A 17,878-nucleotide genomic window follows, 5' to 3' on the forward strand; every position below is an offset into this window, starting at 1 on the left:
AAACGAACAGGAAATCACATTGTATGATTTTTAAACAATTTATTTCTTTTATTCTTGTGGTAAATAAATATTTGGAAAATCAAAAAGTTTAACTCAATACTTTGTAATATAACCTCGGTTGGCAACTACAGAGGTCAAATGTTTCCTGTGGTTCTTGACCAGGTTTGCACACACTGTAGCAGGTATTTTGGCCCACTCTTCCATGCAGATCTTCTCTAGATCTGTCATGTTTTGGGGCTGTCGCCGGGCAACACAGACTTTCAACTCCCTCCACAGATTTTCTATTGGGTTGTGGTCTGGAGACTGGCTAGGCCACTCCAGGACCTTGAAATGCTTCTTACGGAGCCACTCCTTAGTTGTCCGGGTGGTGTGTTTGGGGTCATTGTCATGCTGGAAGACCCAGCCACGTTCCATCTTCAATGCTCTTACTGAGGGAAGGAGGTTTTTGCCCAAAATCTCACGATACATGGCCCCATTCATCCTCTCCTTAATACGGATTAGTCGTCCTGTCCCCTTTGCAGAAAAGCAGCCCCAAAGCATGATGTTTCCACCCCCATGCTTCACAGTGGGTATGGTGTTCTTGGGATGCCATTCATCATTCTTCTCCCTCCAAACACGGCGAATGGAGTTTATACCAAAAAGTTTGATTTTGCTCTCACCTGACCACATTACATTCTCCCAATCCTCCTCTGGATCATCCAGATGGTCACTGGCAAACTTTAGACAGGCCTGGACATGTGCTGGCTTAAGCAGGGGGACCTTTCGGGCGCTGCAGGATTTCAATCCATGACGACATAGTGTGTTACTAATGGTAACCTTTGTGACTGTGGTCCCAGCTCTCTTGAGGTCATTGACCAGACCCCTCTATGTAGTTCTGGGCTGATTCCTCACTGTTCTCAAGATCGCTGATACCCCACGAGGTGAGATCTTGCATGGAGCCCCAGGTCGAGGAAGATTGTCAGTGATCTTGTATTTCTTCCATTTTTTTATAAGTGCGCCAACAGTTGATCTCTTCTCACCAAGCTGCTTGCCTATTGTCGAGTAGCTCATCTCAGCATTGTGCAGCTCTACAATTTTGTACCTGGTGTCCTTAGACAGCTCTCTGGTCTTGGCCATGGTGGAGAGGTAGCAGTCTGACTGTTTGAGGGTGTGGACAGGTGTCTTTTATACAGATAACCAGTTCAAACAGGTGCTATTAATACAGGTAATGAGTGGAGGATAGAAGAGCTTCTTAAAGAAGTAGCAACAGGTCTGTGAGAGCCAGAAATCTTGCTGCTTGGTAGGTGTCCAAATATTTATTTTCCACAAGAATAGTTAAGTAAGTTGTTTAAAAATCATACAACGTGATTATGTTCCCCCCCCCCCCCCCCCCCAGATTCTGTCTCTCACAGTTGAAGTGTACCTATGATGGAAATTACAGACCCCCCTCATCCTTTTAAGTGGGTCAACTTGCACAATCGGTGGCTGTCCACTGTATGTATGTATATTTTATTTTAGTACATGGAGTCCCACTGTTCTTTAGTGCCCCTGGCCTCCCAGAGCCTTAATCCAGCTCTGGTCGCCCTACTTGCTCACACTGCCTACTACCACCAAGGAATATGTACGTAAGGTAGTTTGATTTACGACATGATATGATACGGAATCTCTCGCCATTGGCTCACCACTAATTTAAACTATCTGCTTAATTTTACGCTTTAGTAGATTCACTTTTTGGCTAACTATTTGCCTATTCTGTTTATTGTATTCCAAATTTTTCATCCTTCTCTTTGCCGTTTTTGTACCTTACAGTGGTTGTTGTTCTTATGTGTATTATGACATAAGACTTATATTGTGTGTCCTTTCTCAATAAATACATTATAAAAAAAAATGAATTATGAAAGGTGGCGTATATAACAATTTAAAGGTTTTTCTCACTTGCTCGGCTCTTTTACGCAATACGTTCCAAAAATGTTTAACTTACCGAAGGACCATAACATTTCTTAAGGATCCAACTGATATGTCATGATATCCGTCTCCAGTAAGATCCAAGCCCCCATCTACTGACTGTCCAAAGAACTGCAGCTTTTGTTTGAGATCAGTTGCAGTAATTCTCTGTAATGTAATTACAAATATTATATAATACATACGTATGTTTTATACATACTTACCTACCCTCCCGGAATGGCTGGGAGACTCCCGAAATTGGGGTGTCAGTCCCGTCCCCGTCCCCCGGAAAGGTAGGCAAGTCTCTCGCAGCGCCGATGTCTCTCCCACCTCCCCTCGGCTGCCCATTTACAGACCAAATGAAGCAGTTAGTCCCGCACAACCCCGGCGCCGCCCACCTGCTTTTCCTCTCTGGGCATCTCCAGGAGAGGAAATCCTAAATGTAGGCAAGTATGGCCTGGGGCCCCATAAGCCTTTTGGCCTCATAACAATGGCACTCCCTGTACCCACTATAACTATGCCCATGCGTCCGTAATAATATTTCGGAGTACCTGAGAGGGTATGGCATGGATGCCATTAGCATCACTGTTGTAGATGTAAACACTTCCAAAAGAATCAGGATTTTCAAAATGCCTTTCAAGAGGTGCTCCTATGGCAATGTCTTGGTATCCATCTTGATTGATGTCACCAATGTTAGCTATTGAGTAGCCAAACCTTGCGAATGCATAGTTCTGTTGTTCCAGTTTTAAAACTAAATGAAATTTACCCTGTTCAAAAATAAAATGTTTATTGCAAAAAAGCCAAAATGTTACTGAGGAAATGTGTGTTATCATATCACTATAAGAAGCAGTAAGCAAAGTGAATGCAATAGTACACACTGTGCAGCACTTGATTGACACCATTACGTTTTCACCTCAATGGTAAGCTTATAAATGTAGACTCTCCCTTCTTCTCCTTTGACATGGTAAAACGGCGCCCCCACCAGCAGGAAATCAGTGAAGCCATCTAACGTGACATCCAATGTGCAGAGCTGATGTCCAAAGTAGGATCCAAGCTGGGTTTTTATGGAAACAAAGGACAACTATAATTATGAATACTTTTTCCTATTTATTAATACACACATTAGTTAAATGCTAAATCCATCCATGCATTTTCTACATTGGACTACTAGGCGCTAATATTCATTCACTTGTGTTTAGGGAGGACAATCCCAGGCTGTTTTTTCGATACCCGGGATTGAAAAACTCTCAATACCGGGATTCCCAAGATTCCTCTAAGAGAAGCAACAGGATCAAGCAGGGCCCAGGCCCTGTCTCACTGGGACTGGGCTGGCCTTTGTGGCACTGGTCTGCAGCAGCAGGGCTTACTCCTGCTACTGGCACAGGCACAGAGGACGAAGTACCGCTGCGTGGGAGCGGCTAAAGAGGCAGGCCAGCACAGGACTGCGCTGCGGGACCTCTGATGTCACATGGCGCAGCGCACAGCTTGGCAGCATTTGAGCCGTGTGCTTAGTGCTGCCGACAGAATAGAAACAGAGCATGTGTAGGGCAATTCCGAAATCCTGGGATTGGAACCTCCAATCCCGGGATTCAAATCCCGGTAATTTTGGCCCCAATCCCGGGATCCCGATCCCAAGATGGCCACCCTACTTGTGTTGCATTTAAACACAAGGGGAGTGCGATTGTATACTGTATATTGGCCAGTGAATGTTCACACACTTAAGTTTTATTCACCAAAGTATATTACTGCGATTGACACTATTAATCATCAATATATATATATATATATATATATATATATTTATATTTAATATAAATATACAGGTTGAGTATCCCGTATCCAGATATTCCGAAATACGGAATATTCCGAAATACTGACTTTTTTGAGTGAGAGTGAGATAGTGAAACCTTTGTTTTTTGATGGCTCAATGTACACAAACTTTGTTTAATACAATATTTTTTAATAACTTTGTGTATTAAAAGCCCACTGACGAAGTCTGATGACGAAACGCGTAGAAAGAAGGTTGCAAAAAGGGAGTTTTAAGTGAGGCAGAATTTGGATATTTGTGGAATGAACATCCTAGGATTGCCACAATATATTACTTACCTAAGATCCATAAAAATCAAACTAACCCCCCTGGTCGCCCCATAATATCGGGGATTGACTCTCTTACCTCCCGTGTGTCCGAATATGTACATATTTTTTTAAAGAAATATGTCCCTTTATTAGAGACATATGTAAAAGATTCAACCCACATTTTACAGTTATTGGAGAATATTGTTTGGTGTGATGACTATAGGTGGGGAACAATTGATGTTACCTCACTCTATACTTCAATACCACATGAAAAATGTCTATCTTGTTTGGAAGAGATTTTGAAGAGTGACCTTGAGATGAATACGTCTAGAGTACAGTTCCTCTTAGATTGTGTCAAGTACATTTTTAAACATAATTACTTCACCTTTTTGGAAGAATCCTTTATACAGGTATGTGGTGTGGCGATGGGGACGATTTGTGCCCCCAGTGTCGCCAATTTGTACATGGGTGAGTGGGAAAAGGGTTATATACTAGCTAATAATCCCTTTTTCTAGAAAATGGTCATGTTCAAACGCTATATCGATGACGTCTTGGTCATTTGGCGTTGAACAAATGACGAATTCAATGAGTTCGTACAGTATTTAAATATCAACGAATTCAATCTTCGATTTACATCCAATTTACAAAAAGAAAAAATAGAGTTTTTAGACCTAGTCCTTGACACTAGGGACTATGTGTCTACTAATTCTATAGAAACTTTCACGTTCTTTAAAGAGGTAGATAGTAATAATTATTTGGATTTCAACAGCTGCCATTTAAAAAAATGGAAGAGCAATCTACCTTTCTCTCAACTAATACGTTTGAAAAGAAACTGTACTTCAATAGTTAAATTTGAGGAACAAGCTTTAGAGTACAAAAGGAGATTTTTAGAAAAAGGTTACCCTCTGTCGTTGATCGAAGCGGCCATCAAAAAAGCGAGGGCGCTGGATAGAACAGAACTTATTAAGTATAAAAAACGCGATGATAAGAATTTAGTCAAAAATGAGAAGATGTTTTGTCTGTTCGTGACTCAATTCAATTCATCTAACTATGAAATCCAGAAGAGCCTTAAACGAAATTGGCATATCTTGCAAATGGATCCGGTATTATCACAACATATACCAGTAAGACCAGATATGGTGTTTAGACGAGCAAAGACTTTAAAAACTCATCTAGCACCTAGTTTGTTGCCTGTTTTGGACAAGAAGGATGACTGTCCATCCAATAGTACCCTATTGCCCAGAGTAGAAGGATTTTATACATGTGGCAAGTGTAAAGTGTGTCAGTATGGGTTAAAAGGTACGAAAACCTTCAGTGGTTTAAATACGGATAAAAAGTTCAGAATAAATAACTTTATTAATTGTAACACTACATATGTTGTATATCTGCTGGAATGTGGGTGCGGGATGCGTTATATTGGCAAGACGAAGAGAGTGCTAAAGTTGAGAATTTTAGAGCACCTAAGAAACATCAGGAACAATGTAGAAAATCATAGTGTTCCAGGTCATTTTAAACAGCATCATTGCAGCAATCCAGCCTCATTAAAATTTATAGGGCTGGAACACAACACATACCACTTGACAAGCGTGGCGGAGATAGAGAAAACATATTGAATAAAAGAGAGACATTCTGGATATTTACATTGAACACTTTGCATCCAAAGGGATTGAATGAGGGGTATGAACTTACTCCGTTTCTCAAATAGGTTACATCTCTCCGTTAAGTGTGCAGCTGGCCTAAATAGCCAGTTTCATGTGGTGTCCCTATTAGTATCATTTGCTCTAATAACATGCTTCAAACTAAAAATTTTCTTTATAAGATGCTTGAATTGACCTTTTAATTCCCTCTTGAGTCGATATATACGATACAAACAAGAGGCTTTTTAGTATGTGCATAGTTGCTGTGCCATTATAATTAGTCCATCATCTAAACCTGTTGGTGTTGGGAAAAACTCCTGTCTGCTTAATTACCCTGCTGTGGTTGCCAATGGTAACAAGAGTACAATGAATATAGGGTTGGTCAGTATGTGATATATAGAAGTTTGAAATATTGCTTATTTTACTCTAATATAGTTATTGGTTTATGAATAACAATGTGTCTATGGGTAGTGTGAATATTACCTATTAGAGTGCATTAATATTTTTATACTGCATTTACATGATTACATTTCAACAAACAAAACATTTTTTTTATATATGTTTTATTTTTTAATATTCCGTACATATTCATGTACTTTGATGCCTTTATGAATTCTCTCCTAATCGTTAAGACACGTATAAAATGTACTATTTGATAAATGAATCCATTGGTTTAATATGGATCAGCTGCTGTATAGATGATTTGTAGCTGTTCTAAGACATCTTGCATAGGCCAATCAGAGTGCTGCAGGGTGTATTTAAATAATGAGATTGTGACTTCAGACCAAGCCCACTGACGAAGTCTGATGACGAAACGCGCATGGGCGTAGTCTGACGTATGGATACTGAATCACGTATGCTGAGCTGTATTGTGGGATAATTTCATGCTAGTTATACAAGCGGTGGTTTAACCGCCTTTTATGGTACGGGTTTTATTTGATCATCGTATTTGGATGTGTTATAAATAAATTGTTACAATTTTAATGCACTATTGGCGCTCCCTGCTTCTTTCAAAATTTCTCGGCATATATATATATATATATATATTTATATTTATATTTTATATAAATATACAGGTTGAGTATCCCGTATCCAGATATTCCGAAATACGGAATATTCCGAAATACTGACTTTTTTGAGTGAGAGTGAGATAGTGAAACCTTTGTTTTTTGATGGCTCAATGTACACAAACTTTGTTTAATACAATATTTTTTAATAACTTTGTGTATTAAATGACCTTCAGGTTGTGTGTATAAGGTGTATATGAAACATAAATGAATTGTGTGAATGTACACACACTTTGTTTAGTGCACAAAGTTACAAAATATATTGGCTAAAATTACCTTCCGGCTGTGTGTATACGGTGTATATGTAACATAAATGCATTCTGTGCTTAGACTTGGGTCCCATCACCATGATATCTCATTATGGTATGCAATTATTCCAAAATACGGAAAAATCCGATATCCAAAATACCTCTGGTCCCAAGCATTTTGGATAAGGGATACTCAACCTGTATATATAATGTGCTATTACATACAGTATGTATCTGCATACATGAGAGAGGCCTGAACCAGTGTCTTGCTTAGGGTTCTGTGCTGTCCAGTGGCTCCAGCAGCAGAGCTGAGATGGTTTCAGTAGATGCCCTCAACTCCCCTGTTCTTGGTCATTTACTACTGATTTCCCACATGTATCACTGTGTAATATCAGTAGGAAGATGATGCTTCGGGGTATATGGCAGACAGCTGAGGTGATGCACAGATATCACCAACTGCCACCCGCATGCCACATTTGAACGTATACAGCATTCTCATTGGCCACCATTGTCAGGTGACCACTGTATGGGCCAGGTATAGAACTGAAGTGCACAGCAATATCACTGGTATTTATACAGATGAAGCTGTTGCTGACACCAGAGAAAAAGACTCAGGAAGTGAAAGCTAGTCTGTACCCCTGTATGCTAGTGCATACTTCCAATATCAGTGACCGGAGCTGAGTGCATTATCACATCTGTGCTGTGTATGTAATATTTTTTTTTCACTATTGTGCATCTACGTTTTTACTTTACTTTGCACTTCATCAGCAGCCACAATGAGCCGGAGGGAATTAGCCCAGCTGATCTGAAACAACAGTACGTACAATGGGGGGTAATTCTGAGTTGATCGCAGCAGGATCTTTGTTAGCAATTGGGCAAAATCATGTGCACTGCAGGAGAGGCAGATATAACATGTGCAGAGAGAGTTAGATTTGGGTGGGTTATTTTGTTTCTGTGCAGGGTAAATACTGGCTGCTTTATATTTACACTGCAATTTAGATTGCAGATTGAACACATCACACCCAAATCTATTGCTGCTTTCACATCGCAAAACCTGCTTCTGAAACGGTTCTTTAAACGGTTCTTAAAACGGGTCTGAGCAGTTAAACCCCCTTCACATCGCATGTTGTAACCAGTATATTACCATTTCATTACCGTTTTAGTACCTTTCACACTGAACCCGTTTCACCCATACAAAACAGTGGTTGTCATTAGTGATGAGCACCGGAAATTTTTCGGGTTTTGGTTTTGGGTTCGGTTGCGCGGCCGTGTTTTGGGTTCGAACGCGTTTTGGCAAAACCTCACCGAATTTTTTTTGTCGGATTCGGGTGTGTTTTGGATTCGGGTGTTTTTTTCAAAAAACCCTAAAAAACAGCTTAAATCATAGAATTTGGGGGTCATTTTGATCCCAAAGTATTATTAACCTCAATAACCATAATTTCCACTAATTTTCAGTCTATTCTGAACACCTCACACCTCACAATATTATTTTTAGTCCTAAAATTTGCACCGAGGTCGCTGGATGGCTAAGCTAAGCGACCCAAGTGGCCGACACAAACACCTGGCCCATCTAGGAGCGGCACTGCAGTGTCACGCAGGATGGCCCTTCCAAAAAACACTCCCCAAACAGCACATGACGCAAAGAAAAAAAGAGGCGCAATGAGGTAGCTGTGTGAGTAAGCTAAGCGACCCTAGTGGCCGACACAAACACCTGGCCCATCTAGGAGTGGCACTGCAGTGTCACGCAGGATGGCCCTTCCAAAAAACACTCCCCAAACAGCACATGACGCAAAGAAAAAAAGAGGCGCAATGAGGAAGCTGTGTGAGTAAGCTAAGCGACCCTAGTGGCCGACACAAACACCTGGCCCATCTAGGAGTGGCACTGCAGTGTCACGCAGGATGGCCCTTCCAAAAAACACCCCCCAAACAGCACATGACGCAAAGAAAAATTAAAGAAAAAAGAGGTGCAAGATGGAATTGTCCTTGGGCCCTCCCACCCACCCTTATGTTGTATAAACAGGACATGCACACTTTAACCAACCCATCATTTCAGTGACAGGGTCTGCCACACGACTGTGACTGAAATGACGGGTTGGTTTGGACCCCCACCAAAAAAGAAGCAATTAATCTCTCCTTGCACAAACTGGCTCTACAGAGGCAAGATGTCCACCTCATCATCATCCTCCGATATATCACCGTGTACATCCCCCTCCTCACAGATTATCAATTCGTCCCCACTGGAATCCACCATCTCAGCTCCCTGTGTACTTTGTGGAGGCAATTGCTGCTGGTCAATGTCTCCACGGAGGAATTGATTATAATTCATTTTAATGAACATCATCTTCTTCACATTTTCTGGATGTAACCTCGTACGCCGATTGCTGACAAGGTGAGCGGCGGTACTAAACACTCTTTCGGAGTACACACTTGTGGGAGGGCAACTTAGGTAGAATAAAGCCAGTTTGTGCAAGGGCCTCCAAATTGCCTCTTTTTCCTGCCAGTATAAGTACGGACTGTCTGACGTGCCTACTTGGATGCGGTCACTCATATAATCCTCCACCATTCTTTCAATGGGGAGAGAATCATATGCAGTGACAGTAGACGACATGTCCGTAATCGTTGTCAGGTCCTTCAGTCCGGACCAGATGTCAGCATCAGCAGTCGCTCAAGACTGCCCTGCATCACCGCCAGCGGGTGGGCTCGGAATTCTGAGCCTTTTCCTCGCACCCCCAGTTGCGGGAGAATGTGAAGGAGGAGATGTTGACAGGTCGCGTTCCGCTTGACTTGACAATTTTGTCACCAGCAGTTCTTTGAACCCCAGCAGACTTGTGTCTGCCGGAAAGAGAGATCCAAGGTAGGTTTTAAATCTAGGATCGAGCACGGTGGCCAAAATGTAGTGCTCTGATTTCAACAGATTGACCACCCGTGAATCCTTGTTAAGCGAATTAAGGGCTCCATCCACAAGTCCCACATGCCTAGCGGAAACGCTCTGTGTTAGCTCCTCCTTCAATGTCTCCAGCTTCTTCTGCAAAAGCCTGATGAGGGGAATGACCTGACTCAGGCTGGCAGTGTCTGAACTGACTTCACGTGTGGCAAGTTCAAAAGGTTGCAGAACCTTGCACAACGTTGAAATCATTCTCCACTGCGCTTGAGACAGGTGCATTCCACCTCCTATATCGTGCTCAGTTGTATAGGCTTGAATGGCCTTTTGCTGCTCCTCCAACCTCTGAAACATATAGAGGGTTGAATTCCACCTCGTTACCACTTCTTGCTTCAGATGATGGCAGGGCAGGTTCAGGCGTTTTTGGTGGTGCTCCTGTCTTCTGTACGTGGTGCCTGTACGCCGAAAGTGTCCCGCAATTCTTCTGGCCACCGACAGCATCTCTTGCACGCCCCTCTCGTTTTTTAAATAATTCTGCACCACCAAATTCAAGGTATGTGCAAAACATGGGACGTGCTGGAATTTGCCCAGATTTAATGCACACACAATATTGCTGGCGTTGTCCGATGCCACAAATCCACAGGAGAGTCCAATTGGGGTAAGCCATTCTGCGATGATCTTCCTCAGTTGCCGTAAGAGGTTTTTAGCTGTGTGCGTATTCTGAAAAGCGGTGATACAAAGCGTAGCCTGCCTAGGAAAGAGTTGGCGTTTGCGAGACGCTGCTACTGGTGCCGCCGCTGCTGTTCTTGCGGCGGGAGTCCATACATCTACCCAGTGGGCTGTCACAGTCATATAGTCCTGAGTCTGCCCTGCTCCACTTGTCCACATGTCCGTGGTTAAGTGGACATTGGGTACAACTGCATTTTTTAGGACACTGGTGAGTCTTTTTCTGAGGTCTGTGTACATTTTCGGTATCGCCTGCCTAGAGAAATGGAACCTAGATGGTATTTGGTACCGGGGACACAGTACCTCCAACAAGTCTCTAGTTGCCTCTGCAGTAATGATGGATACCGGAACCACGTTTCTCACCGCCCAGGATGCCAAGGCCTCAGTTATCCGCTTGCAGCAGGATGACTGCTGTGATATTTCATCTTCCTCGCAAAGGACTGTTGGACAGTCAATTGCTTGGTGGAAGTAGTAAAAGTGGTCTTACGAGTACGACTTCCCCTCTGGGATGACCATCGACTCCCAGCAGCAACAACAGCAGCACCAGCAGCAGTAGGCGTTACACGCAAGGATGCATCGGAGGAATCCCAGGCAGGAGAGGACTCGTCAGAATTGCCAGTGACATGGCCTGCAGGACTATTGGCATTCCTGGGGAAGGAGGAAATTGACACTGAGGGAGTTGGTGGGGTGGTTTGCGTGAGCTTGGTTACAAGAGGAAGGGATTTACTGGTCAGTGGACTGCTTCCGCTGTCGCCCAAAGTTTTTGAACTTGTCACTGACTTATGATGAATGCGCTGCAGGTGACGTATAAGGGAGGATGTTCCGAGGTGGTTAACATCCTTACCCTTACTTATTACAGCTTGACAAAGGCAACACACGGCTTGACAAATGTTGTCCGCATTTCTGTTGAAATACTTCCACACCGAAGAGCTGATTTTTTTGGTATTTTCACCAGGCATGTCAATGGCCCTATTGCTCCCACGGACAACAGGTGTCTCCCCGGGTGCCTGACTTAAACAAACCACCTCACCATCAGAATCCTCCTGGTCAATTTCCTCCCCAGCGCCAGCAACACCCATATCCTCCTCATCCTGGTGTACTTCAACACTGACATCTTCAATCTGACTATCAGGAACTGGACTGCGGGTGCTCCTTCCAGCACTTGCAGGGGGCGTGCAAATGGTGGAAGGCGCATGCTCTTCACGTCCAGTGTTGGGAAGGTCAGGCATCGCAACCGACACAATTGGACTCTCCTTGTGGATTTGTGATTTCGAAGAACGCACAGTTCTTTGCTGTGCTTTTGCCAGCTTGAGTCTTTTCATTTTTCTAGCGAGAGGCTGAGTGCTTCCATCCTCATGTGAAGCTGAACCACTAGCCATGAACATAGGCCAGGGCCTCAGCCGTTCCTTGCCACTCCGTGTGGTAAATGGCATATTGGCAAGTTTACGCTTCTCCTCCGACAATTTTATTTTAGATTTTTGAGTCCTTTTTTTACTGATATTTGGTGTTTTGGATTTTACATGCTCTGTACTATGACATTGGGCATCGGCCTTGGCAGATGACGTTGCTGGCATTTCATCGTCTCGGCCTTTACTAGTGGCAGCAGCTTCAGCACGAGGTGAAAGTGGATCTTGATCTTTCCCTATTTTTGGAACCTCAACATTTTTGTTCTCCATATTTTAATAGGCACAACTAAAAGGCACCTCAGGCAAACAATGGAGATGGATGGATACTAGTATACTTATGGATTGACGAGCGACTGCCGACACAGAGGTAGCTACAGCCGTGGACTACCGTACTGCGTCTGCTGCTAATATAGACTGGATGATAATGAGATATAAAATATATATATATCACTACTGCAGCCGGACAGGTATATATTATATAATGACGGACCTGCTGGACACTGTCAGCTCAGCACTGCAGACTCCTAAAGTAAGCTACTAGTATCAAGAAGATAGAAAAAAAAAAAACACCACGGGTAGGTGGTATACAATTATGGATGGACGAGCGACTGCCGACACAGAGGTAGCTACAGCCGTGGACTGCCGTACTGCGTCTGCTGCTAATATAGACTGGATGATAATGAGATGTAAAATATATATATATCACTACTGCAGCCGGACAGGTATATATTATATAATGACGGACCTGCTGGACACTGTCAGCTCAGCACTGCAGACTCCTAAAGTAAGCTACTAGTAGTATCAAGAAGATAGAAAAAAGAAAAAGCACCACAGGTAGGTGGTATACAATTATGGATGGACGAGCGACTGCCGACACAGAGGTAGCTACAGCCGTGGACTACCGTACTGTGTCTGCTGCTAATATAGACTGGATGATAATGAGATATAAAATATATATATATATCACTACTGCAGCCGGACAGGTATATATTATATAATGACGGACCTGCTGGACACTGTCAGCTCAGCACTGCAGACTCCTAAAGTAAGCTACTAGTATCAAGAAGATAGAAAAAAAAAAACACCACGGGTAGGTGGTATACAATTATGGATGGACGAGCGACTGCCGACACAGAGGTAGCTACAGCCGTGGACTACCGTACTGCGTCTGCTGCTAATATAGACTGGATGATAATGATATAAAAAAATAAGAATTTACTTACCGATAATTCTATTTCTCATAGTCCGTAGTGGATGCTGGGGACTCCGAAAGGACCATGGGGGATAGCGGCTCCGCAGGAGACTGGGCACAAAAGTAAAAAGCTTTAGGACTACCTGGTGTGCACTGGCTCCTCCCCCTATGACCCTCCTCCAAGCCTCAGTTAGGATACTGTGCCCGGACGAGCGTACACAATAAGGAAGGATCTTGAATCCCGGGTAAGACTCTTACCAGCCACACCAATCACACCGTACAACTTGTGATCTGAACCCAGTTAACAGCATGATAACAGAAGGAGCCTCTGAAAAGATGGCTCACAACAACAAAAAACCCGATTTTTGTAACAATAACTATATACAAGTAATGCAGACAATCCGCACTTGGGATGGGCGCCCAGCATCCACTACGGACTATGAGAAATAGAATTATCGGTAAGTAAATTCTTATTTTCTCTAACGTCCTAGTGGATGCTGGGGACTCCGAAAGGACCATGGGGATTATACCAAACCTCCCAAACGGGCGGGAGAGTGCGGATGACTCTGCAGCACCGAATGAGAGAACTCCAGGTCCTCCTCAGCCAGGGTATCAAATTTGTAGAATTTAGCAAACGTGTTTGCCCCTGACCAAGTAGCAGCTCGGCAAAGTTGTAAAGCCGAGACCCCTCGGGCAGCCGCCCAAGATGAGCCCACTTTCCGTGTGGAATGGGCTTTTACAGATTTTGGCTGTGGCAGGCCTGCCACAGAATGTGCAAGCTGAATTGTACTACAAATCCAACAAGCAATCGTCTGCTTAGAAGCAGGAGCACCCAGCTTGTTGGGTGCATACAGGATAAACAGCGAGTCAGATTTTCTGACTCCAGCCGTCCTGGAAACATATATTTTCAGGGCCCTGACTACGTCCAGCAACTTGGAATCCTCCAAGTCCCTAGTAGCCGCAGGCACCACAATAGGCTGGTTTAAGTGAAATGCTGAAACCACCTTAGGGAGAAATTGAGGACGAGTCCTCAATTCTGCCCTGTCCGTATGAAAAATTAGGTAAGGGCTTTTATAGGATAAAGCCGCCAATTCTGAAACACGCCTGGCTGAAGCCAGGGCTAACAGCATTACCACTTTCCATGTGAGATATTTTAAGTCCACAGTGGTGAGTGGTTCAAACCAATGTGATTTTAGGAATCCCAAAACTACCTTTGAGATCCCAAGGTGCCACTGGAGGCACAAAAGGAGGCTGTATATGCAGTACTCCCTTGACAAACGTCTGAACTTCAGGAACAGAAGCTAGTTCTTTTTGGAAGAATATTGACAGGGCCGAAATTTGAACCTTAATGGACCCTAATTTTAGGCCCATAGACAGTCCTGTTTGCAGGAAATGCAGGAATCGACCCAATTGAAATTCCTCTGTAGGGGCCTTCCTGGCCTCGCACCACGCAACATATTTTCGCCAAATACGGTGATAATGTTGTACGGTCACATCCTTCCTGGCTTTGATCAGGGTAGGGATGACTTCATCCGGAATGCCTTTTTCCTTCAGGATCCGGCGTTCAACCGCCATGCCGTCAAACGCAGCCGCGGTAAGTCTTGGAACAGACATGGTCCCTGCTGGAGCAGGTCCTTTCTTAGAGGTAGAGGCCACGGGTCTTCCGTGAGCATCTCTTGAATTTCCGGGTACCAAGTCCTTCTTGGCCAATCCGGAGCCACGAGTATAGTCTTTACTCCTCTCCTTCTTATGATTCTCAGTACTTTTGGTATGAGAGGAAGAGGAGGGAACACATACACTGACTGGTACACCCACGGTGTTACCAGAGCGTCCACAGCTATTGCCTGAGGGTCCCTTGACCTGGCGCAATATCTGTCCAGTTTTTGTTGAGGCGGGACGCCATCATGTCCACCTTTGGTTTTTCCCAACGGTTCACAATCATGTGGAAGACTTCTGGGTGAAGTCCCCACTCCCCCGGGTGAAGATCGTGTCTGCTGAGGAAGTCTGCTTCCCAGTTGTCCACTCCCGGAATGAACACTGCTGACAGTGCTATCACATGATTTTCCGCCCAGCGAAGAATCCTTGCCACTTCCGTCATTGCCCTCCTGCTTCTTGTGCCGCCCTGTCTGTTTACATGGGCGACTGCCGTGATGTTGTCCGACTGGATCAACACCGGCTGACCCTGAAGCAGAGGTCTTGCCTGACTTAGGGCATTGTAAATGGCCCTGAGTTCCAGGATATTTATGTGAAGTGACGTTTCCATGCTTGACCACAAGCCCTGGAAATTTCTTCCCTGTGTGACTGCTCCCCAGCCCCTTAGGCTGGCATCCGTGGTCACCAGGACCCAATCCTGAATGCCGAATCTGCGGCCCTCTAGGAGATGAGCACTCTGTAACCACCACAGGAGAGACACCCTTGTCCTTGGAGACAGGGTTATCCGCTGATGCATTTGAAGATGCGATCCGGACCATTTGTCCAGCAGATCCCACTGAAAAGTTCTTGCGTGGAATCTGCCGAATGGAATCGCTTCGTAAGAAGCCACCATCTTTCCCAGGACCCTTGTGCATTGATGTACTGACACTTGGCCTGGTCTTAGGAGGTTCCTGACTAGGTCGGATAACTCCCTGGCTTTTCTTCCGGGAGAAACACCTTTTTCTGTACTGTGTCCAGAATCATTCCTAGGAACAGCAGACGTGTCGTCGGAATCAGCTGCGGTTTTGGAATATTTAGAATCCATCCGTGCTGTCGTAGTACTACTTGAGATAGTGCTACTCCGACCTCTAACTGTTCTCTGGACCTTGCCCTTATCAGGAGATCGTCCAAGTAAGGGATAATTAAGACGCCTTTTCTTCGAAGAAGAATCATCATTTCGGCCATTACCTTGGTAAAGACCCGGGGTGCCGTGGACAATCCAAACGGCAGCGTCTGAAACTGATAGTGACAGTTCTGTACCACAAACCTGAGGTACCCTTGGTGAGAAGGGCAAATTGGGACATGGAGGTAAGCATCCTTGATGTCCAGAGACACCATATAGTCCCCTTCTTCCAGGTTCGCTATCACTGCTCTGAGTGACTCCATCTTGAACTTGAACCTTTTTATGTAAGTGTTCAAGGATTTCAGATTTAAAATGGGTCTCACCGAGCCGTCCGGCTTCGGTACCACAAACAGCGTGGAATCTGCATCACCTGACCACTGTCGCGTCCATAACCCTCTTCTGGCAGAAATGGACATCGCACTTACTCTTGATGCCAGAGTGCAAATATCCCTCTGTGCATCACGCATATATAGAAATGCATCTTTTAAATGCTCTATAGTCAATAATATATTGTCCCTGTCCAGGGTATCAATATTTTCAGTCAGGGAATCCGACCAAGCCACCCCAGCACTGCACATCCAGGCTGAGGCGATTGCTGGTCGCAGTATAATACCAGTATGTGTGTATATACTTTTTAGGATATTTTCCAGCTTTCTATCAGCTGGTTCCTTGAGGGCGGCCGTATCAGGAGACGGTAACGCCACTTGTTTTGATAAGCGTGTGAGCGCCTTATCCACTCTAGGGGGTGTTTCCATACGCGCCCTAACCTCTGGCGGGAAAGGGTATAATGCCAATAATTTTTTAGAAATTAGCAGTTTTTTATCGGGGGAAACCCACGCTTCATCACACACTTCATTTAATTAATCTGATTCAGGAAAAACTACGGGTAGTTTTTTCACACCCCACATAATACCCTTCTTTGTGGTACTTGTAGTATCAGAAATGTTCAAAACCTCCTTCATTGCCGTGATCATGTAACGTGTGGCCCTACTGGAAAATACGTTTGTTTCCTCACCGTCGACACTGGAGTCAGTGTCCGTGTCAGTGTCTGTATCGACCTGAGGTAACGGGCGTTTTATAGCCCCTGACGGTGTTTGAGACGCCTGTACAGGTATTAACTGATTTGCCGGCTGTCTCATGTCGTCAACAGTCTTTTGTAAAGTGCCGACACTATCACGTAATTCTTTCCATAAGACCATCCAGTCAGGTGTCGACTCCCTATGGGGTGACATCACTAACAAAGGCAATTGCTCCGCCTCCACACCATTTTCCTCCTCATACATGTCGACACAGCGTACCGACACACAGCACACACACAGGGAATGCTCTGATAGAGGACAGGACCCCACTAGCCCTTTGGGGAGACAGAGGGAGAGTTTGCCAGCACACACCAGAGCGCTATATATATACAGGGATAACCTTATATAAGTGTTTTTCCCTAATATAGCTGCTGTATATATTAATATGCCAATTTAGTGCCCCCCCCCCTCTCTTGTTTTACCCTGTTTCTGTAGTGCAGGACTGCAGGGGAGAGTCAGGGAGCCTTCCTCCAACGGAGCTGTGAGGAAAAAATGGCGCCAGTGTGCTGAGGAGATAGGCTCCGCCCCCTTCTCGGCGGCCTTTCTCCCGCTTTTTAATGGAAAAATTGGCAGGGGTTAAATGCATCCATATAGCCCAGGAGCTATATGTGATGTATTTTTTGCCAAAAAAAGGTTTTTTATTGCGTCTCAGGGCGCCCCCCCAGCGCCCTGCACCCTCAGTGACCGGAGTGTGAAGTGTGCTGAGAGCAATGGCGCACAGCTGCGGTGCTGTGCGCTACCTTATTGAAGACAGGACGTCTTCTGCCGCCGATTTTCCGGACCTCTTCACTCTTCTGGCTCTGTAAGGGGGCCGGCGGTGCGGCTCCG

At 44.5% G+C, this 17,878-nt stretch overlaps 1 protein-coding gene across 3 annotated transcripts in view; it reads right to left on the minus strand.

The window, feature by feature from the left end:
- The window catches only part of ITGAE (integrin subunit alpha E), a 343,943-nt gene that overhangs the window by 120,772 nt on the left and 205,293 nt on the right, over positions 1-17,878 (minus strand). For all 3 annotated transcript variants that reach the window (XM_063955833.1, XM_063955834.1, XM_063955832.1), the window contains exons 15-17: positions 2,837-2,977; positions 2,475-2,690; positions 1,961-2,091 (exon numbers count right to left, since the gene is read on the minus strand). In XM_063955833.1, coding sequence (XP_063811903.1) covers positions 1,961-2,091; positions 2,475-2,690; positions 2,837-2,977 — 488 coding nt within the window. The remainder of the gene's footprint in view (positions 1-1,960; positions 2,092-2,474; positions 2,691-2,836; positions 2,978-17,878) is intronic.

The sequence above is a fragment of the Pseudophryne corroboree genome, chromosome 2 (genome assembly GCF_028390025.1).
Source record: "Pseudophryne corroboree isolate aPseCor3 chromosome 2, aPseCor3.hap2, whole genome shotgun sequence".
Taxonomy (NCBI): domain Eukaryota; kingdom Metazoa; phylum Chordata; class Amphibia; order Anura; family Myobatrachidae; genus Pseudophryne; species Pseudophryne corroboree.